This window comes from Lathamus discolor, chromosome Z (assembly GCF_037157495.1).
Source record: "Lathamus discolor isolate bLatDis1 chromosome Z, bLatDis1.hap1, whole genome shotgun sequence".
NCBI classification, from domain to species: Eukaryota; Metazoa; Chordata; class Aves; order Psittaciformes; family Psittacidae; genus Lathamus; species Lathamus discolor.
This window is the reverse complement of record NC_088909.1, coordinates 98492169-98516190: the sequence shown is the minus strand read 5'-3', so window position 1 is coordinate 98516190 and position 24022 is coordinate 98492169. Positions and strand designations below refer to the sequence as shown.

General features: G+C 38.2%; 1 protein-coding gene across 5 annotated transcripts in view; it reads right to left on the bottom strand.

Annotated features, from left to right (window-relative positions):
- LMBRD2 (LMBR1 domain containing 2) overlaps positions 1-24022 on the bottom strand; it is a 40165-nt gene that overhangs the window by 9366 nt on the left and 6777 nt on the right. For 2 of the 5 annotated variants that reach the window (XM_065663615.1, XM_065663616.1), the window contains exons 2-17: positions 23193-23256; positions 22856-23085; positions 22317-22396; positions 20326-20421; positions 18876-19043; positions 17745-17955; positions 14880-14954; positions 14441-14554; positions 13100-13283; positions 7933-8114; positions 7026-7159; positions 6433-6538; positions 5620-5717; positions 3799-3902; positions 2887-2933; positions 980-1082 (exon numbers count right to left, since the gene is read on the bottom strand). In XM_065663615.1, coding sequence (XP_065519687.1) covers positions 980-1082; positions 2887-2933; positions 3799-3902; positions 5620-5717; positions 6433-6538; positions 7026-7159; positions 7933-8114; positions 13100-13283; positions 14441-14554; positions 14880-14954; positions 17745-17955; positions 18876-19043; positions 20326-20421; positions 22317-22396; positions 22856-23029 — 1876 coding nt within the window. In that variant the 5' untranslated portion in view covers positions 23030-23085; positions 23193-23256. The remainder of the gene's footprint in view (positions 1-979; positions 1083-2886; positions 2934-3798; positions 3903-5619; positions 5718-6432; positions 6539-7025; positions 7160-7932; positions 8115-13099; positions 13284-14440; positions 14555-14879; positions 14955-17744; positions 17956-18875; positions 19044-20325; positions 20422-22316; positions 22397-22855; positions 23086-23192; positions 23257-24022) is intronic. The other 3 variants (XM_065663614.1, XM_065663613.1, XM_065663617.1) reach the window with 2 other exon arrangements.

Genomic DNA, 24022 nt, shown 5'->3' with positions numbered 1-24022 from the left:
TATGCAAACTTTACTTTTAAATTAGATGGATGAACATTCAACCATTCATCTTCCCAACCTCCCACTTTAATTAAGACGGCTGAAGGGTTGTGATTTTTTTTTTTGGTTTTGTTTGTTTTTAAAGAGGCAATCTTATGAACTAATGAAATACAGTGGTTTTGCAGTTCACTCTGACACTTTCATTAGGCCAGTACCTGCAGCTTGTTTCAGATTGAAATTCATATTCCTTTAGTTACATTAAAGTATAGAATATGCTAATAATTTAATATAATCTCACAATTAGGCTACCACTGAAAATATGAGTTTGCAATGTAAAGAGGAGGAGACATCTACCAGAGTTGTCTCAAAAGCATGTTCAGAGCTTGCTTTCTCCTCCACCTTTTCCCTTCTTTTTTTTAATTTCATTTCTTATTTGTCATTAGCTTACAAAAGCACATAAAATACATAAAAAAAATTAAGACTGTGACAAATAAACTGGAAGTACGGAGCATCCACAAAAAAGTTTTGTGCTAACAGACATTATTAAATGAATACGTATACACTCATGTGATATGTTAATGATTTTACATTCATTGGCCATCTATCTGATAATTTAATTATTCCCTTCTGAAGAGTTAATTCGCAACTACAAGAGGTAAATTTAAAATTGCAAACTTCAAGATATACCCTAAATATAACCTCTTTGTTGACAACTGCTACTCTCATTGCAGCCATTATATGTCCCATAAGAAGACCAAGTTGTTGAAATTAGCCAGAATCTCCAACCTCAAGTAGAGGGAGTACAGAAGATGGGAAGAAACACAGTACTCTTTCCAGGTGGCTTTAATGGGCAAGATGGCACTGTGCCGAAGAAAGGAATATATCAGCACATCAACTAAGACAAAAAGGAATGTATTTGAAGCTACTCACACAGCCAGCGTGGTGCAGGCAAGACATTAGAATAATAAACCAAACTCCCCACAAACCCCATAAGGCTTACGTCTATTGGCATTGGCCTCTGAGAAGCTGGATTCTTTTTGATCTGTGTGGACAGCTCTGTTTCTAGTGGAATCATCTCTATTTCCGTATCGCTCTTTCCACTCCTGGAAAAAAAAGATAAAATGAAGAAATGTAAGTGGTGAGGAAAAAGCAACACAACAAAAGCCTATGGAGGATCAAGATATATTCCGGATCTGCAATGTAGAGCTAACTGGTCAGTAACATCAGACTATGAAAGCAACACTTTAAAAGTGTTCCTGTTCAGTATCTTTAACAGCGAGAATTTTGGTATGTATTTTAAACTTGAGATATCCCTTCACTAAACCAATTTCTGTAATAGCTCTTCAGAAAAAAATCTTGCAGAAAACAAATTGCATATTAAATCTGCATTCAAAGCTCACTACACTGCTCGAAATTATGGTGGGAAGGCTGCTTTTTAAAGTTCTACTTCCATCTAGTGGTAGAATGGAAGAATAGAAGCAGCACAAAAATATTTGGACAAGCCGTGTTTACTTAGCTTGCTGTTCTGTTGTGTTTCCATTCTGTCATATTTTAGCATGAAAACATTTTAGCATCAAGTGTAACGAAATATTAAAGAACAAGACATCTCATACTTTTATTAGGAAACAACTTCATGTCTCAACAGAAACTTTTCGTCCAAAGCAACTTTTCCAGAAAATTTTCCAGTTTCATATCTAGATCCCAGATTATGGGCTGGCAGGAACTCTGTACTCAAAGTCACTTGTACTAATTTATGCCATGTTAGTTCTAAGCTGCAGAAGGATCAAACATTTAATCATGATCCAAGATAATAGTCTCAAAAGCCTGAAGAGTTTCAAGAATTAAAGCACTACAGTATTTAATGTAAACTCAAAAAACAGGTAACATCTGAAACTGAGTTTGCTGTTGAACCAAAATTGTTTCTTAATGTCAGATCATTTCAGTGTATACTAAACGCAGCATGCCTTTGCTACTATTTCATTTAACAGTAAGTTCAAGTTCTAAAATTATGAGATGGGAAGAGGATCAGAAGAAAGGCCTGTCTGTTCTGGTTGTACTGGCTGTCATCCAGAATTAAAAGTACTCCTGAGCTTGAAAAGCCAAGACGTTTTAGTCCAATATTATCCTACCTTTCTGCAGATAACACTTTTTCCCTGCCTTTAGTCCGTTCATTTTTTACATGCATCTTTTGATTTACCTCTTCATGACTTTCTATACGAAATTCCAAATGTTATAAACAAATGGAAAACTAAAGCCATAGTTAACTGACGCTCCTTAAAATGAAGCTGTCTGAATTATTTTTACGCAGATTGACTGCCTTCACAGATTTTTCTATTCAGTATGCACTGAAAGTCTGACTTGAATCAAACATTCTGTTTGTTACTCAGTGATAAAAGCATTAATTTTGTCTTAAATGTGATTCCCTCCTCTGGAAACAAGCAAACAAACAAAAATCTGTGTCAATTACTTTCCAAAGGGCACACAAAACAACAGGTTCATTTCGGAGGAGTATACAGTCCCTATTTAAGTGAACATGATGACAGTGCAACAGCAGTTTTTTCAAGCAGAGCAGTATCAACATAAGAGACTGATAATAAGCCATTTCAGAAATCAGGATTGTTTTTAATGCTTATTATACCTATTGACATACACTGCTCTCACAGCACAGTGAGTAACAAAAGTGTTCAAGTAGTGTGATCAGAGTCTCTCTCTTATCCTTTAGAACTAAAATGTAAATTATTCCCCTCCATTCCTAGCCAAGAGTACTCTCCAAGATTAACCTGATTCCATCAATTACTGGGGACTTACATTTTTGTGAAATAAAACATGTTGAATTAAATAGCAATGGCAAATCCTATCAGATATTGCAGTATATTAATATTGTAATTAGCTAAAACGATTTCATACCCTTCTTCTGTTTTCACCTTCTTCCTGCCTTTGACGTTTTCTTTTCTCTATATAAGAAAAAAAAAAGAACCAGCTGAGCTCCATACAAGAAAAATCATTACCAATATTTTTTAACAAACTGTGAAAACCCAAAGTTAACTTGCTAAGATTCTTACTTATAAATAGCTCAAACAATTAAATGAAAACAAAAGACAAAGCTGCTTGTCTATCATTATGAGTTTCCTTTTAGAATTAATTAATCGTGACGGTATCTTGGGTCAACACATGACATGTGGATACTAGCTAACAAAAAAAAAAGTAGTTGGAAAAAGTATTATGTTAAGAACAAACTGGAGCATTATCTAATTAAAATCTTGCTGAAGTTCTGTGAGGCCCAAAGAGTTTGAGTCTGTACCTACTATTCAGCTGTAAATGTAACATCCCAGCATCAAAGAATAGTAACCTCTTGTTTAAGGGAAGGAGAGACATGCATCTCTCTCAAAAGAAAAAACCAAACCAAACCAAACCCAAATCCACAAAGAAACCTACTCTAAGAAAATCTAGGGTTTTTTTGTAAACTGTGAAAGAAGTATAAAATTATTTCAGAATATAAAACTGTAACCAAAGATTTTAATTTCTAAACATAGCTTTTAACAACTTTCACAAAACACTTTCAATAAGAATCACATTAAAAAATAAAAAGCTTTCAAAACCAGCAGATAATTACAGCTCTACAGAACAACACGCTTTCTGTGATAAAACACAGTTAGGTGAAGCAGCAAAAAACTGTAAAGGAGACGACAAAGTTTGGGCAGCTCAATCAACATAATACACAAAGCAAGATTAAAATGAGTTTGTGCAACATTTCAGGTACGTTTCATGTAACAACACAGTGTACTTTGTAGGAATACTAGGATAGATGACCCAACTTACCTCTTCTGATTAGCTCTTTCCCTTCATCAATCAAATCAGAGGTCATTTCGTTATCCCCCATGAACTGCTGAAATCCCAAAAGATTCAAACAACGAGTTCCTAAACTGGTAAAGCAGGAGAAGCAATTTTGTTTGTTAACTTACAATGAATAGAGATATTACAATGCAAAATGTAAAACAAATTACTTGGAAATTTATGGACAATTCAAGTAATAAGGCAATATAGAAGACACATTATTAAACCGAGAAATCAGAAAACTCACAACAGCGACATGCTCCTATATCCAACTGAAAGTGACAGAATACTCCTATTCAAACTGAGGAATAACACTGTCTATAGTCTTGAGAGTAGTGATTTAAGATAAGACAATTGCTTGAAATGTTCTCAGATATAACAAAATTTATACCCATGATATCTCATTGACTCTTCTTTGCCAGAAGACAATTACTGCAAAAATTCTGCCTATTAAGATATCTGTGGTTTTGAAATAGTAGTAACAGGAAAGCCACCTTCATCTCAGGTTTCACTTGGGAGAAATGTGGCATATTCTTACACTGCAGGGATGCTGGCTGAATACACATTAGGCAGCAGTCAGATAAAAAGCTTCCTCCATTTTTTTAACCTAGTCCTTGAATTAGACAGCATTAAACCACTTTCACCTTTTCAACTTCACACTTGAGAACACAACTGCTGGTTTTGTTGTTGTTTTTCTCCAAACTGGTGCATCAATATCATGTTCGAAGTTGGCTTCATTGTATATTTATGCTGAAAAGCTTTTTTTTCCTATACTATCTGAACTTTAAGACTGCTGCATTAAACAGCTTTCCTTGATAGATTTTACTTAGTGTTTTGCATGCATCTTAATTATTAGAGGGCATTAAAGTCCTCGCAAAGCAAGCTCCTCTCCTCAGTTTCTTCTCTTCCTTTTCACTATGGCATTTAAGACCCAGGGTCATGGACAACAAGTCACACAAATTATTTTCTTCTTGTTGGCTTCACTGTTTTTTGGGGGGCTTTTTTGCTTGTTGGGTTTTTTTTTCCCCTCCACCACCATTTTTGTACCCTAACCTAAAAGTAAGCACGCAAAAATAAGGACAGGATCCTTGTTTTATTATATATGGATGCACATAGGTTTTTATGGACAGATCAAGGCATTTTACTACAATCTACATGAGTCATGCAAAATTAAGGAAGCGAACATAAACATAGCTGGGCAAACCTAAAGTATCTGAACCATTACAGAGCCCAAAAGCAAACATTTTGAAATGTAAGGATAAAGCAAACGTATAACATAATACATATAACAGTATTTTCTGTAACTACCCTTACAGCTACCAAGAAATTGTGCCTTAGGGAAACAAGATCAAATAATTTAAACCACTATATTTTCAAACTGAAGTCTGGTATGGATCAGAAAATCGCTGTATCAATTAGAAAGTTTATTAACTACAGTTTCAACTAATGCTTCTTAATATATTAGAAAACCTTGCTGAAAACATAGTTTCCTCATGGTAATTTTAATCTCAAAAGCAGAATCTAAATGTCCGCAGGCTCCAAAGTTTGAACAGATCTGACCTTAAAATCTAGAAATGAAGTTTAATGGGGAAAAAGCCCCCACAACTCAGTTATGAGTTAATACAATAAATATTCTTGAAGTGTGTACATTTCACATATATAAATAGCTAGGTATTGGTTTAGGTTTTGCATTTTTGTTATTATTTCGTAACTGCTGGAAAAGGAGAAGAGTATATCTCACTGATCACTGAAACTAATATTATTAATGCAAAGAAACACAGAGGATCTATCTTGCATATCACTTACCTGAAGTATGTGGCAATACAGAGAATGACAACAAGCATTGGGTAATATATATAAAATCCATCTGCAATGAAGGACAGCACTCTCATGGATCCCATTATCTGGAAAAAAAATTCCAAGAACAAGCTATAATCAAGTATTTTCTACATATATCCATAAAGATTGTCCCATATTACTGTTTTCAGTCCACAACACACAAACACACAATCCTTTACACTTACTGAAAATCAGTCAGTATCATTATCACAGATCTGCTTCAGACACTTGACCCAGAATAAGCAGATATAAAGGCTGCCTCTAGCAGTGTACCCACTTCGAGGTTTCCAAGATGCTTGATCTTACCTAATTCAGAATCAGTTCAAATCTGGTGGATCTTTTTTCATCTGTTGTGAAAGGAATCTCTGGGCAACACTAAGAATCCACTTGCTAACAACAAAGATGTGAGATGTAACCTGCTGTCCTCCGGAAACTATGGTTCAGTTATCCCAAACTCACTGTTTTTTAGTGGCAAGTTAGGTTCGCTCCTAGTCTATAAAAATGCCCCATATGCTAGAACCAGAGGAAGCTAAAGCTCTGAAGAAGTGAAGAACAGTCTGAACTCTTCACAATAACACTTTACTTTCTTAGGATAAAGAGACCTAAACAGAAAAATTGAACTATTGATGACTCCTAGCAATCATTACTGAACTATGTCTACCTGGGTAATAGTAATGAAAATATTTTAACATCTGAATCCTAATATAAGAAATATTTTAAAATATTGTGCCTATTTTCCAAATCATACAGATGGCTCAAACACACATTTTCTGTACTTACAGATGTATAAGCAGTTGGCTGAGTATTTTTGTGAGAGATTGTTGCATCCATGTGGGTCAAGCCCAAAAAGTTCAAGCATAATGGTGGAGTAAGACGGCAAAATAACCTGCACAAATACAAGAATCATAGAATCGTTAGGATTGGAAAGGACCTCAAGATCATCTAGTTTCAACCCCGCTGCCATAGGCAGGGACACTTCACACTAAACCATCCCACACAAGGCTTCATCCAACCTGGCCTTGAACACTGCCAGGGATGGAGCACTCACAACCCCCCTGGGCAACCGATTCCAGTGCCTCACCACCCTAACAGGGAAGAATTTCCTCCTTATATCCAATCTAAACTTCCCCTGTTTAAGTTTTAACCTGTTACCCCTTGTCCTGTCACTACAAGAAGCAACAGTATTTAAAACAATTTATTGGACTAATGATATTCACAAATTATAACTTGATATTTCACAGAATAATGATGTATAGATCATTAGGATTTATACCTATATGTTTATAAATGAAAGAATATAAATTAAACTTTCATGGACACCTTCAATTAAGTATCTGACAGAAAAATCTGCAAAATATATGCCACATACTCACATGCCACTGAAAAGGAGACTGTATGCATCTGTCTGATGATGTGAAGCTAAGTAATAATAGTTAAATACACGGATCCTGAAGACAGTAGAGTAAACACAGATACTTAAGAAAAAGATGGTAAGAAAACAGGCCATCTGGGAAAAAAAATATAAAAGTCACTTGAACGTAGAACTCTACTAAAGGCTTTAATGCATTCAGCACATAGTCTGTGCAGGAAATAGGTTGACTGCAGTCTAATTTTTTATTTTGATATGGGACAATAACACCAGCTTTCACCTGCTCTAAGAAACTTCAGGAGTTTTTTTTTCACCAATTTAAATCAAGAATTATACTTGCAACATCCTGCATTTCATGTAACGACAACTGACCCTAGCAACATTAATTCTACCTCTGGTTATGTAAATGAAATTGCTGTAATTACTTTGATAATTACTACAACTAATTTGGCACTTCTTCCCACAAAAAGGGATAAAAATGAGTGCTTTCAATTCAACCTCTTTTGTTAGTATACTGGAATTTTTCAGCTCAGTTCCTTTACTGATAAATTTGTACATCTGTATGCTAGCTACACGTGAGGCTGTATTTCTGGTCAGCAGCAAATTCCTGGTTAGGAAAGACAGGTCACACATGGCTGATTAAACACAAAGCTTCAAGTTAAGGTTTCACAGATTACTCCACACATGACATTGAGCTCAACTGGGTCACACCCTCGTCCTGCACCAGAGAGTTTTAAGAAAGTGGCAAAAGACTGACTCACTCCACAGAAACAATGTTTGGTGTTACATGTTTTAGAGACCTTCTGAGAGTTGACAGATTATTTAGAGGTTTACTTTAAAATAAATCTGGTCTAATGTTGTGGTAACAAATTACCTGAAAGATTTTTATTAAGTGACTATTTCAAACTTACCTCTATGTATATATAATTATATGTCTTTTCTGCCAGCTGTATGAAAACTGCAAACAGTGATAAAACTGGTTTTGTGCTGAAAAAGGTGCACTCTGACCACACAACAATGACAGAGAATGTGGCCAGAACAACAGCAAGCACCCTGTAAAACCATGGTCGTAGAAGGCATTCCCAGTACCACTCTGGAAAAAAAACAACACACATACAACCGGAAAGGGTTAATGAAAATTACACAACCAGAAACTGAACTCCCCCACAAAAAATGTCATGAACTTCTTGGACACAGGCCTTTAAAATGAAGACCAGAATCTATGGGGTCACACACTTAATTTTAGTGGTCTTCCAAAGCCTAGAGATCTGGCTCAGCCCTAAATAACCATGCGCAAAACCGGAGAAAACAGGGTGGAATCTGGGAGGCAAATTTTGCAAATGGACTGGGGAAAGTGGGGTGTGCAGAACAGAACTCTTCATGTTTGGCACAGATACCACAAGTCATCCACTTTTTTGTTTGTTCATCTGTTACTCTCTCGGAAACAAAGCTTAGGCTTTAAAACGATACTTTCCTACCCGGGAAATAACCCATTGCTACTGCACAACAAATTAGAAGTTAAAACATGACTGAGAAAAGGCACTTTCCGAAAAGATGAACAGGCAGCTACATCTCCTTATGTTCGGTACATGACAGACAGAAAATGTTTTTTCTCTTTGCTTTACTGGAAGAGTGGTGACATCTCGGTAATATTCCACAAATGCAGAAGGTATCTGTGATCCAGTAATTTCAGTTGCTAACTTAATAATTTGTTTTCTTTCTTCCAAGGCTTCAAAGTTTGCTATTACAACATGCAACTGCTTTTACGTTTATATTCTTTTTACATATATATATATGTATACATAAATATATAAACAATATTTATGTTGCAGAGAGGTTGCCTGGTCTAGTAAGTCCCACTGACTATTACTTCTAGTAGTCCATGTGGGTGCTAGAGATACAGATAGCAGTAGTCTGGAGAACATTAAGGACTACAGAGCCCTGGGAGAGGTCGTTAGGGACTCTGGAGCTCAGACAGTCTTTTCATCAATTCTCCATGATAAACAGGAGGACCTTAAAAAGGCTAGGTGGATTTGCCGGGTTAATAAATGGTTAGAACAATGGTGCCATAGTCAAGGGTTTGGGTATTTAGAACATGGGACTCAATTTAGGAGGCCAGGTCTACTGGAGGCTGGTGGAGCTGGTCTGAGGAAGGGGAAGAGCTGTTTTGGTAGGAGGCTTGCCAGACTGGTCAAGGATGCTTTAAACTAGATGTGTTGGGGGATGGGGACATCATTCAATCTCAACAGACCCAGTCAGTTGCCACCACCTATAATAAATGCTTGGAGCAAGGTAGAGATATTTCAGCAGCTCCAGCCAATGAGCTGGCCTCATTTGGAGCTCAGCTCAGATGCCTCTATAGAAACGCCTGTAGTACAGGGAACAAACAAGAGAAATTGGAGATGTGTGCATGTCAATGAGAATTTGATACCACTGGTATTACAGAAACATGGTGGGATGGCTCCTATGACTGCAGTGTTGAAATGGAAGGTTACAGGATCTTTAGAATAGACAGGCCCAGGAGACAGGGAGGGCCAGTTGCTATTTATGTTACGGATAAGCTGGAGAGTATGGAACTCTGTCTGGGGACAGGTGAGCAGTCAACAGAGAGTTTGTGGGTCAGGGTCAGAGGAAGAACAGCTACGGGGGACATTACTGTGGGGATTCGTTACAGACCGCCTGATCAAGAGGATTCTATGAATGAAGAGCTCTATAGACAGATAAGAGCAGCCTCATGCTCACAGGTCCTTGTCCTCATGGGGGAGTTGAACCACCCTGATATCTGTTAGAGGGACAGTATGGCACAGCATAAGCAATCCAGAAGGTTCCTTGGTAGTGTGGAAGACAACTTCCTTCTGCAATAGAGGAGCCTACGAGGAGAGAAGCCATGCTTAACCTTGTGCTCACCGAAAGGGAAGGGCTTGTTGTAATTGTGACACTCCAGGGCAGCCTTGGCTGGAGCGATCATGAGATGGTCGAGATCCTCAGGACAGTGAGAAGAGCATGCAGCAAGTTCACTGCCCTCGACTCGAGAGCAAACTTTGGCCTCTTCAGGAACCTGCTTAGTAAGGTTCCATGGGATATAGCCCTGGAGGGCAGGGGGGCCCAAGACTGTTGTCTGATATTCCGGGATCACCTGCTACAAGCTCAGGAGTGTTGCGTCCCAACTAGAAGGAAGTGCAGCAGGAGGGCCAGGAGACCTCCTTGGATGGATAGAGAGCTGCTGAGGAAAATTCAAAGGAAAAAAGAGGCTTATAAAGGGTGGAAGCAAGGACAGGCGGCCTGGGAAGAATACACGGATGCTGTCCAGAAAGCTAGGGACCAGGTTAGGAAAGCTAAGGTACAGTTAGAATTAAACTTGACCAGGGATGTGAAAGATAACTGGAAGGGATTCTATAGGTACACTGAGAATAAAAGACAGACTAGGAACAACGTGGGCCCTCTCCAGAAGCTATCTGCAGAACTGCCTACCCTGGATTTGGAGAAGGCTGAGGTTCTCAATGACTTCTTTGCCTCAGTTTTCACTGGCAAATGCTCTGACCGCACCATCGTCCTGGAAGGCAGACGCAGGGACTGTGAGAATGAAGACCTTAGGCCCACTGTAGGAGAGGATCTGGTTTGAGACCATCTTAAGAACCTGAATGCGCACAAGTCCATGGTACTTGACAAAATCCATATGTGGATCCTGAAGGAGCTGGCAAATGAAGTTGCTAACCACTGTCTATCACATTTAAAAAATCATGGCAGTCAGGCGAATTACCCAATGACTGGAAAGGGGGAAATATAACCCCCATTTTCAAGAAGGGGAAAATGGATGACACAGGGAATTATAGACCAGTCAGTCTCACCTCTGTGCCTGCCAAAATCTTGGAGCAGATTCTCCAGGAAGGCATGCTAAGACACGTGAAAAACAAGGTGCTTGGTGACAGCCAGGATGGCTTCACTAAGGGGTAACCCTGCCTGACCAATTTGGTGGCCTTCTATGATGGGGCTACAAAACTGATGGACAGGGGTAGAGCAGTAGATGTCACCTACCTGGACTTGTGCGAAGTGTTCGACGCTGTCCTGCATGACAGTTAGAATTAAACCTAGCCAGGGATGTTAATGGTAACAGGAAGGGATTCTACAGGTATGTAGCAAACAAAAAACAGACTAGGGACAACATAGGCCCCCTGAGGAAGCTTTCAGGAGAACTGGCTACACAGGATTTGGAGAAGGCTGAGGTTCTGAATGACTTCTTTGCCTCGGTCTTCACTGGCAAAGGCTCTGACTGTGCCACCCAGGTCTTAGAAGGTAGACGCAGGGACTGTGAGAATGAAGACCTTGGGCCCACTGTAGGAGAGGATCTGGTTTGAGACCATCTTAAAAATCTGAACGCGCACAAGTCCGTGGGACCTGATGGAATCCATCCGCGGGTCCTGAAGGAGCTGGCGAATGAAGGTGCTAAGCCACTGTCCATCATATTTGAAAAATCATGGCAGTCAGGTGAAGTTCCCGACGACTGGAAAAAGGGAAATATAACCCCCATTTTCAAGAAGGGGAAAATGGAAGACCCGGGGAATCACAGACCAGTCAGTCTCACCTCTGTGTCCGGTAAAATCTTGGAGCACATTCTCCTGGAAGGCATGCTAAGGCACATGAAAAACAACAAGGTGCTTGGTGACAGCCAGCATGGCTTCACTAAGGGGAAATCGTGCCTGACCAATCTGGCGGCCTTCTATGGTGGGGCTACAGAACTGATGGACAAGGGAAAGCAGCTGATGTCATCTACCTGGACTTGGGCAAAGCGTTTGACACTGTCCCACAGCACATCCTTCTCTCTAAATTGGAGAGATATCAATTTGATGGATGGACCACTCGGTGGATAAAGAACTGGCTGGATGGCCGCACACAAAGAGTTGTGGTCAATGGCTCGATGTCCAGCTGGAGACCGGTAACGAGTGGTGTCCCTCAGGGATCGGTGTTGGGACTGCTCTTGTTCAACATCTTCGTCACTGACATGGACAGTGGGATTGAGTGCGCCCTCAGCAAGTTTGCCGATTACACCAAGCTGTGTGGTCCGGTTGATATGCTGGAGGGAAGGGATGCCATCCAGAGGGACCCTGACACGCTTGTAAGGTGGGCTGATGCCAGCCTTATGAAGTTCAACCATGCCAAGTGCAAGGTCCTACACCTGGGTCGGAGCAATCCCAGGCACAGCTACAGATTGGGTAAAGAAGAGATTCAGAGCGGCCCTGCGGAGAAGGACTTGGGGGTGTTGGTTGATGAGCAAATTAACATGAGCCGGCTTCAGTGTGCGCTTGCAGCCCAGAAAGCCAACTGTATCTTGGGCTGCATCAAAAGGAGTGTGACCAGCAGGTCGAAGGAGGTGATCCTGCCCCTCTACTCTGCTCTCCTGAGACCTCACTTGGAGTACTGTGTACAGTTCTGGTGTCCTCAACATAAAAAAGGGCATGGAACTGTTGGAGCAAGTCCAGAGGAAGCCACAAGGATAATCAGGGGACTGGAGCACCTCCTGTATGAAGACAGGTTGAGAAAGTTGGGGTTGTTCAGCCTGGAGAAGAGAAGGCTGCATGGGGACCTCAGAGCAGCCTTCTAGTATCTGAAGGGGGCCTATAAGGATGCTGGGGAGGAACTCTTCATTAGGGACTGTAGTGATAGGACAAGAGCTAATAAGTTAAAACTTAAACAGGGGAAATTTAGACTGGATATAAGCAGGAAGTTCTTTACTGTGAGGATGCTGAGGCACTGGAATGGGTTGCCCAAGGAAGCTGTGAATGCTCCATCCCTGGCGGTGTCCAAGGCCAGGTTTGACAGAGCCTTGGATTATATGGTTTAGTGTGAGGTGTCCCTGCCCATTGCAGGGTGGTTGGAACTTGATGGTCTTACGGTCCTTTCCAACCCTAACTATTCTATGATCAGTAACTGATGTCTATTCCATTACAGAAATGCATTAATATGCACATTTGTTTCCCTCTACTGTAACTGACCCTTTTACATAAAAAAAAATTAGATTCTTCTTATGGAACAGTACCAGTTACTCCTTTGCATATCCAAAATCTGTATTATAGCACTTACCAACAGTTGGTGTGTAGAAATACTGAATGATTTTATTCTCTGGTTCCTGGGAATGAAAGGTATGAACAAACTGTCGAGTTGCACTGGTTTCATTTTTTGCCACATCTTCTAGGTAAAACGCTTGTTCTAAAAGAATTTGCCACTGGACCTGTGTACGACGATGTCTCTGTACTGAATAGATTACCTACAATAAATTCCAGGAAATTTTGGTTACGACACACTTGTTTCAAGAAATAAAAGAAAAGCCTTGCAAAATCCCTTACAGATGTCTGTTTCGCAGGATTGCAAAGATTACTTCTCTATATTAAGAAAAGCCAGTAATTAATTATCTAAATACATAAATCATAAAAGGACTACCTACATGATTCCTGTGTTTTAAAGTTCTTTTGTAGGCTTAAACTAACAATACTGTGTGTGCCTTTAACAGAGTAGAACAGACAAAACTGTTCTAACTTACTAACATGTAGACAGAAAGGAATGTTCAGCTCATGGGGGAAGGAACATCACAGGACTGATAACAACTAAGGAGGCAGTAAATAAGACCAAGGATGCTAGCCTTCAAGATAGCAGAGTGGCGCCCAAGGTGGAGCAAGAGTGAAACAAAACAGAAGCAAAGACATACCAACTGCTAACTCAGCAGTAGGACCTTGTGAGTGTGCACAAGCACTAAGGTCATTCAATAAACACAGTGAGGAAGACTTATCAGTGATCACCAGAGACCCCCACCAAGCAACAAAGACCATGCTTAATTAGGATGAAAATATTATAATTATTTCCTGGAAACTGTAAATATGCATGAATATGCTAAATATATAGCTGCTACTGGCAAGTAACGGGTGCACTCACCTTTGCAAAATGATTTGCACGTGAGCCCAGCACTGCAATAAAGAATGCCCGCTTTCTAAAACTCCAATTGAGTCTTAGAAAGTTCCTCTAACCAACTTTTATGGTAACACTTTCATCACAATCCATCTGTAGCAATGACAGTCTACTTTTCCCAACATACCATTTTATTTTCTGCATCTTAGTGAGTATCAATCTTTTACTACAATTTCTTTTTTAGAATGTACTGTCAATCAATCATTACAAGGCTTACCCGCAGTTAAAACAATGGCAAGATATAACAGAGTGAGAACATTTTTTATACATGCAGAAATTTGATCTGGACATCACTAGAGATATTAAACTTCTGTGCTTTCTTTCACTGAGAAAAGTTTTTGTTAAGCTCAAACCCCACTGTACTCAGCAATTCAGGTAAAGCGCACTGAAAATTTTTGTTTGACTAGCATTTATTCTTATTACGCTAGCATAAGTGAGGCATTCTCTCATTTATTAATATACCTGCTTGTGAAGTTTGACCAAACTTTTTTCAGTTGGATAACTGTTCTGTCTTTCATCAAAATCTTCATAATCATCCATATTCCTACCCATTCTTTCCTGGTACTCAGTAGGACACTGGGAAAGACAAGTGAAAATTAACTGGAAGATGAAGGAATAGCAAGTGCTCTTTGTTAATTATGAGTAAATGTTTGGTGCATTTCATGCAACTGAAAGGCTCACTTAAAGTGTACATTTTTCTGTTTCAATACTGCATATGTCAAAATACATCAAAAGAGAGCATTTTACAAAGAATTTAAATTTAAATTCCAGTTAGAAACTAACAAGATGCCAATTACAGATTTTATGTTAGGGGAAAAGAAAATAATGACCAAGTATTCACCAGGTGCAGGAACACCCCCTCCCAATTGAACAATTACACTGAAGATGAGAAATTTGTTACCTTTTTCAGTATTGTATCAACACATTTTCTCAAAGGGTGGTTATACTTGATACTCTCACTTACTTTACGAACTTCCTGTTGAAGAAAAACAAATACAGATGTGTTTCATTTTGCTAAATAGATTAAAACATTTTACAGGATCAGAGTTCCAGTGCTTCCAATGGAAAGGATAACCATCAGAGCTTAAAAACAACAGAGCTTCCTAAAAGCCATAGCTTTACTAGACATCTAATAAAAGATAACTGAAGTATTTATAAAGAATATATATACATAAACCTATGCGAGTGTGCAAACAATACTCTGTGAATGTGTAGAGGACTAGTTGCTGAAATGGAAAATACTTTCTTGTTTTAGTTGTAGGTAAAGAGGAGGAGTTTATCTTGCCTGGTTTAGTTTCATTTTACCACATTAAGGAGCTTGATGAATATAATTTTACACTTCTTCATTTTATATCTTCCTCATAGCTTACTTCTGCAACCATTTGGCATTTATCATTAATAAAAAGATGCTATCTAACAGCTAAAAAAAGTTGTACCAGATCTGGTTCTGGCAGTTTATCAGCCTTAGTGAGAAACAGATTTTATTCTTCATCCTATCGGCAATCTAGAGATAATGTTTTGATGGTCTCTTGTTGTTAAAAATGACACTTTAAAAGCCAAACCAAACCAAAACAACAACAACAACAAAGTTCTAGAGTCTAGAGGACAGAAACAATTGGAAAGGCTTAGAGATACTGTCAAATAGGATGAGTAAGCAGACAAAAGACCTGTATTTGTTTAGTGTGCCAAAGGAGGCTAAATGGATATAGACAGTCCTTCCACATATAAAAACCTGTTTTAACAGATGCCTCTCAGTAAATCTGGATTCCCTCTGCATCTCACAAGAGATCTTATCAGTCTGTGACAAAAGATTTTTCATTATGTAGTGGGATTATAAAAAACAAGCAAAATCCCTCAAGAATATCTCTAAGAGTCAATCCTAACATATTCAGCCCTATCAAGTAGAGCACTGGACTGGAAAAAGCATAAAAAAAAAATGAATTCGAAGCATCATCCAGCACTACAGTTTCTTGCATTTTCATAATCCCTGATAAAGGAAAAAACCAAAAGCCTGAATTAAACTGAGTGACAGCTAAAATCTTGTGATTTATTTGATGCAGCAGCAGTTCATACTATTAACAACCAAGTTCTCAGAGTCATCACCAACATTCTTAAAAATCTGTACGTATTTTCACATAGTTCAGTGTTCCTGTGAAGGTTGAAAATGAAATATTAGCCAGAATTTCTAAGGTACAGTGCAATCTATAGTGCAATTGTTTCTAGACAGAAAGAAAAAGAAGTTGGGAAAAAAAAAGTGTGAAACATTGAAACAAGGTTTTATCATATGTTAACAATACAATATATTTTATGTTGTATATGACATAACCTCAGAATCTGTCAGTTACCATACCTGACTTAAAGGACAATCTAGCACAAGACAGCAGTCTAGTACAAGACCCTCTTTTCAGGGAAGTTTGCTGCCTCCCTGAGCCCAAATCAGGGTCATCACCACAAGACTGACAGGTACAACCTTTAGACTGCAATCCATTCCTGCTGTTTCATAGGGGCACTAAGGATGTCACAACAAAAAGCCTGAGGTTGATTGAAAGAGATTTCACAGCCCTGGCAAGAATGCTAAAAAACTGAGGAGCACAGGCAGCCTTTCCCTCAATTCTCCCACTAATGGGGGGAGACTTGGGAAAAAACAGGTGAGCCAATAATGTCAACACCTGGCTCCAGAACTGGTGCCACCATCAAAATGCTGGGGTTTTAAGCCACAGAAGAGCCCTCAAGGCACAGAGTATGTTGTGTTTAATGAGAAAGATCAGAACATTTTCAGTTGGAAGGGTCCTAGAATCATCTAGTCCCAACTGCCTGACCACTTCAAAGCTGACCAAAAGCTAAGCCTTTTATTAAGAGGACTCTCAAAATGCTTTTTAAACACTTGACAGGCTTGGAACGTAAACCACCTCTCTAGGAAGCCTGTTCTAGGGTTTGACGACCCTCTCAGTAAAGAAATGCTTCCTACTGTCCAGTTTGAAACTCCCCAGACACAGCTTTGAACCATTCCAATGCGTCCTATTGCTGGATACCCAGAAGCAGAGATCCCTACCTCCCTCTGCAGGTTTTGGATGATAATCTTAACTTTTGTTCAGCCCAGAAGCAGCCAGGCAGTCGGACTAGATGATCACTGTAGGTCTCTTCCAAATGAAATAATGTGTTCCATTCTATTCAAAGTGCTATCCTTGTAAACCAAGTTTTTCTTGTTCATTTTCTAGTAAGCTTTGGAGTTATGCCCCATCCAGATATTTATAGAGATTTCTTCTATTACTAAAGAATGAAGATTCTGCTATTATTTTATGTTGATATATCAGAGTTACCACCCTACCCTAAAACTCTTCAGTAGTATTATTTCCAAGCCACGGTACCACAGCAGTAGAACAGGGAACAGCTACTCAAATGGGTTGTATTTCCATTCTGTTCTTGAATTGCATTAGATCCTATGGGTCACTCACAAATAACAATAAACATAGTCTCAAAAGAAACTGATTGAAAAAAACCCAACATTCTACACATTCTCTTCTCAAAGGCACACAGCGTGGTCCAGCAAATTGAATTTGTAAACTCTTCTCAAGATTCCAGAAATATACAGGGAGGGGAACATGAAAGCAGACATACACAATTTGCATGAACATTACTGAAACATATGTACTCCATGTTTTCAAGTCCACGCTTGAACATTGTGCCAAAAGTGCCCAATACCAGGAAATTCAGAGGTGATTAACAGCAGCCTTCACTTATTTCATAGTGAAAGCTAGTTACTTACCTCCATAATATCCTCTAAATTCTCCTCTGCATCTGCTTTTTCAGTCATCAGTTTAGCAGCTTTGAAATAGGTCTTCATGAGCAGATAACCTCTCTTGGCCCCATTCCAGTGAGAACGGGGAATTTCCACCAAACCGTAACCCAAAAGCAACACAAGAAGAAAGAGACCCCATGTGTTTGCAGCAGCTATCCCAATAGTCTGAAGTTGGTTCCTAAGGAAAAAAAAAATATTGCAAAAACAAAACAAAAAAACCCCAACAAAACCCAAACACCCACCCCACCCCAAAAAAAAAAAACCCCAAAAAAAAACACCCAAACAAAAAACATCCTCCCACCCCATCCCCAAGAAAGCAGCCCTGAAGTACCTATGCACCAGTAGGGCTTTCAAGTTTAAGGAACAGGCTTGGTATCATCAGTAATTCTTGCCTAGGGCAAGTCTGCTACTTGATCGTATTTAAAGCTGACACAATTTTTCTGTATCTCCCATGTTTCTACCTCCTCTGGAGGGAAAACAAAAATATTTTTTCTCAAGGAGTATGCTCCTTTACAAAGCAACATGAAATTAGCAAACTTACTGAAAGCAAGGTTGAAACACTACAATGGCAGTCACTATAGCCAACAGTCTCAGAACGCAAGATTTGTATTCAGAAGAGGAAGTTGAAAGCAATGAGGCATTACATAATGGCAATTGTGTCTAGTATGGAATGCCATTAGCACTGTTATAAATACCAAGTATTTTTTCTCCTTTAAGGAGAATCCACAGTAGACAGAAGCGCTACACAGGAAATACTGACACAGGATTTTTGAAAGGTGTTATTCTGACGCCACTGATGAAGTTTCTGCACTAACTTTGTAAATGCATTTGTAGGGAGAAAAAAAATATCCCCCTGCTAATGCAAGGGGCTCCTCTCCCACACATGCCAAAATCAGAAAACCAAAACATAGGTTTCTATAAATAGGCCTTTTCACAAAATCCCTTTTCACAAAAAAAGCCAACAAAACTTCCCAACTGCCTAGCAAAAATCAGATCAATTAAAACTGCTTATTATAAAACACTCATTTCATATATGGAAGAGATTACCTATGACAATTTTGTAAGAACCCATGCCAGTCCTTACAACATCATTCTTACCATTGTAAATTGAAGTTTGGGTTTACAGCCACATATATTAAAAATGCTCCAAAAATCAGCAAGTAAGTGCCATAATAGATTGCATTTTCAATCAATGCAGTTTTAATCTTTCCAGTAATGGAGAACCCTCCTGATCTAGCATAAGACTGCATGAAAGGTAGCAGAATCCTAGGAGGAAAGCAAACAAAACCAAATTACATCAGTCAACCAAAAAGAAAAAAAAAAAGAAGAAAAAACCCAAACAGTAGGTTAGCAGTGGCTGGATACTGAGAAAGGGGTGTTTAAGCTAAAGACTAGTTCAATGTTTTGTTCTAGATATACTAGTCTGACAGCAAACGTTAAACAAGCTGCAGATAAAAACAATAGTTAGTTTTACTTTGAAAAATCTGTGTTAATTGAAAACTCACTACCAACCAACCCTGGTATTCTTGACTCAGCTACAAAAATAATAATTTGATGGTAGGTTGATCTGAAACCACACATCAGTCTAACCCAAAAGCACAGACAACCTGTTTGATGCAGCTATATCAACAGCTTTATAGAGTATGTCCAGCTAAACAAAATTATTTACAATATTACCCCAAAATCAACCAACTTATGAATTGAGTTATTTTGCTGTCTGGTTGCCTAAACCCCATTTTTTTCTGACAGTCTACCCATAAACACCTCTGTATAAATTGCTCAGTTTCAACTATAAGAAGTGAACCAAGAGTAAATCGCTGCCACCTGAAAAAGTATGCTCAGTTTAATACAGTAATTACTTGTCCTGGGTTTACCAGGAGCCGTTTTGCTTCTTCTTAGTAACTGGTGCAAGCTCTGTGTTTTGACTTCCAGCCTGGGCAGAGAGCTGATAACACCGATTGTTTTTAATTGTTGTGAAGTAATGTTTATTCTGGCCAAGGACTTTGTGAATCTCATGCTCTGCTGGGGACGAGTGGAGGCAGGGAGAAAGCAGAGACAGGACACCTGACCCAAACTAGCCAAAGAGGTATTCCATACCACAGCACATCATGCCCAGGGAGGTAACTGGGAGTTACCCGGAAGGTCACGCTCTCTCTTCGGGGGGGTTGAACTCGTTTGGATGTCGTATCATATTCTCTTGTTATTTTCTCTTATGAATATTATCATTGGTGGTAGCAGTAGTGATTTGTGTTATACCTTAGTTACTGGGCTGTTCTTATCTCAACCCGTGGGAGTTACATTCTCCCGATTCTCCTCCCCATCCCTCCGAGAGTGGGGAGGGTCGGCAGGGGGATGAGTGGACAAGCTGTGTGGATCGGTTTAAACCACGACATTACTAGATAAATTTCACTGCTAGCAAATAATACATGACTAGACAGGTCTGTGGAATAGTGATATATATTCTTTAAAAGTGTATTATGACTGTTAAGAAGTTGCACTTCGAAACTATACATATACTGTAGTCTTTGTCATGTTTTGCTTTACTTACCATGTTAAAAACTGTGATGTCCAATACACAACACGCCAGAAAACTGGCATAATTCCATTAGGAATGTAACTCCATGGTTTGAAACATTTTTGCTTGCTGTAACAGTGTACAGAAACTTCTTGTTAGTTTTAGGGCCAAAAGTATAAAATACATTTTCTATAAATTCCTCTATCTAGAAAGGTCTTTGAAAATAGCATAGAAGTAATACACAAATATTTGAGTACATAGTCAACCAACAATCATCTCAGAATAAACTGAATCACTACTTTAAAGTGTTTACTGCTCTCCTCACCACACATAACGTACGTGGACAATGCAGCTTTCTTAGAGAAAAAAGCCAGTAGCTCACAGTCTACAGAGACAAACAATTAGGCAATATAAGCTTATAATTTTTTCTTTTTGGGCAGTAAATGTTTTCTTCATGCAAAGAAAAACCAACTCCTTAGACAGAAGACTACTCAACTTTAGTTAGTGCAGCAGGTTCCTATGCAGTATCTAGGGGCCCCATTACCTAGCTCTACTACCAAGAGCATTAGCAATTAAAAAAGAAAAAAAAAGTGTATTAGTTATTTCTTAATCAGGCTTTTAGCAACCATGATTTGTTGAGCCAATACTTTTCTGACAGGCAGTGCTTGCTTCAGAAGACCAAAAAAGCCACAACAACCTTTTCAGTGAAAAAAAAAATGAAAGAGCAAAACCCAAAGTGCATGTCTACTCTCTAAGGCACTTCATTTTTATTCCCACACCTGCCTGGGTAATAAAGCAATGGTGAGTCAAGGGGCAACACAGTCAATTTAATAAAATTACCTATTGAGAAATAATTGGTGTTTTCCATGGTTGAACTAGTTAAGCTTGAGCTGTGGGTTTTTATGTACACAGCCTAAATAGTTTCAAAACTATCAAATTACCATAGAATGATAGTGTGACTACAGGTTTCACCTAAAATTTTAAGATCCGACATGAATCAACACAGTATCTGCTCACTTATTACTTACACTGATATTGCTATTTGAAATACTCAAGTCATATACTGTAATACAACATCCACCAGCATGTTCTGAAACTATAAGTAAATAGAAATGCTATTGAATAGTTTTCAAATTGTGTATTTACCTAAGTATGCTTAATTATTGCAGACTCCATAGTCTTAAATAAAGGGTACAAAGTTGTGTCACTAAATCTGGCATTTTACTGTTCTTCCACAAATATACAACAACCAGATAGCCTCTGCTGTGGTGCAACAGAACTGGCAATACTTTGCATGGATGGATCAACTGACATCTCAAATGCTCTAATTGTCTTACAGATAACTACACTGCATACATCTACATCTACAACATATGGAAAGAGCCAATGGCAGCTAAAGAATGAGCACCCATGGAAAGAGCCCCCATTGGCCTACATTCATCATGTTTTAGAGGTTACTTCCTTCCTGCCAGAAGACAGCAAGCAGACTATCATTACTCTGGTAGAATGCAGTAAATTTCAGATAATTCTAATTATCTAATATATATATATATATACACAATTATAATAAACAATTAGATAAACTGCTTACATATAAGACAAGTCTACCAATTTCATTCATAAGGCGTAAAATTAGATTTTCAGGTCTAAAGTCTTTAAGACTCTGGAGGAAAGAGAAGCATTCACCAAGGCCTGTCCTCACAGATAACCAAGACTGCTTGAAAAGCTTAGTTCTATTGCCTTAACAACAAGCTAGAAGAAATCTATCATGACTAAAAAAACATAAATAATAATATTTAGGTAATCAGTTAGAACAACTGCATAATTCTACCAATAGACGCAGATGCATTTTTTTCACCTCTTCCCTCACCTTCCTGTATGATTACAATCTTCAGGTGTGATATCACACAGATAACCCTTATTTATTAGATTTAAAATCACAGTACACTCCTATCATTTAAAAGAAGAAAATCATAAAATACTTCTTGAAAAATTATCTAATGAAGACAACATATAGCACATACCTTGGAGCAAGAGAAACGTAAGAGCCATTACTTTCTGCAGGGCTGGAATTAACAGCAAGTTTGCACCGATTATAAATAGTCTAAAAGACAATTAATTTTACATCAGTGATCAAAAATGTATAACATTTATTTAAAAATAATAAGACCCACTTTAAAAGACATTTTCAGTACTACATTTGGAGCATATATACTAATAAACCCTCAAAATAACATGCAATCTGCAGGACAAGTAAAAACACTGGAAGTGTTTTTATGTTACCTAAAGAGATAATTTATTTTTTAATAAATAATGAACTTTTAAAACATCTGAAATATATTTTTTATCTGATGAGATCAACAGAAAGTAATATTAGTTTAAAGCACAGGTGCTGTCATGCAAAAAGGTAACAAGTGTTTATTTCAGTAGGATACTTCATGGAAAACTTATTTGCTGTTTAAGAAATTATTATTTAAAACTTATTTGCTGTTTAAGAAATTATTATTTAAAAAAAAAATACATATTTTACACAACTAAGCAGGAAATCTCACAACTCTCTTACCGTACTGACATCCAAAGGCAGTATAAATACAATAAGAAAGCAGAGATACCAAGCCAATAATGTTGCTATGATCACCAGCCTATGCTGCTTCTTGAAGTCTCCATACCGATGAAGTAGGAATAAGGCCAGAAAGAAGACAAATACTATCTCAAGGCCCAACGCTGCCCCACTCATTATTGAGTGGTCACCACAGCTGCACAGTGCAGCTCACCTAAAAAGGCAGACCAGAACTGTAAGACAAAAAGACATTTAATTATATTAAAATCTCTGGAAGATATTTATGCAGAAAAGAGTTGTTTAACAGACATTTGTTAACAAGTAACTAGATTTTTCTTACTTCGCATGACAAGAGTTCTGATCAGATGAAGAATGAGATTTTTAGCAAGGTGTTCTAAAGTTCTCTGCAGAAATCAAAATATCATGTCATTCCAATTTTGTAATTTCCAGCAACATATTCATCTCATCTCTCATTCATCTACCTGACATACAATAGATCCAGAAGCCAAATCTCTGTCCTCAAATAAGATTATAAGCATAATGCTTAAGTCAAGTAATAAATAAATACACACATACATCTATTCTGATTTTATTTTTCTTTTAGAAGAAATCAACAAATTTGGACAAAGGGTTACATGTTTAAATTAAATATTTCTGCCAAGCTAATGAGCAAGTTTATTAATGGACCATTCCTTAACTATGCATTTAAATCCTGTACTCAGACTTAAGAGGGCATAGAAGTACAGTACAGTACATGTTGTGTCTACTTGTGATGTACCTCTTTTAGGTTTCAAATCTCATATAGCTAATTCACCTGCCTACTGGTGTTTTTCATAGAAACAAAGGTTTCAATTAATTTGTTACTAATCTGGCCATAATACATTGTCGGCTTGCTTATAGTTCTGGGTTTAGTTACTCTGTGTTACATCCAGGATGGTTAGAAGCATCTACAAACTTCATACCAGTGCTATTATGCAAAGCGCCAGTAAGCTGCACAAATCTATCAGAGAAAATTTCACTGACTTGTCATATTGCCAACTAAACTGCTTCTGACCCTTTTAATAAGTATCTTTTTACCACAGCACTTCACACATTACAAATAAATAAAACAGAAGTTTATTACTCTAGTCAGACTGACTTGTTTCTCCATCAGGATTACCATCATAGCTG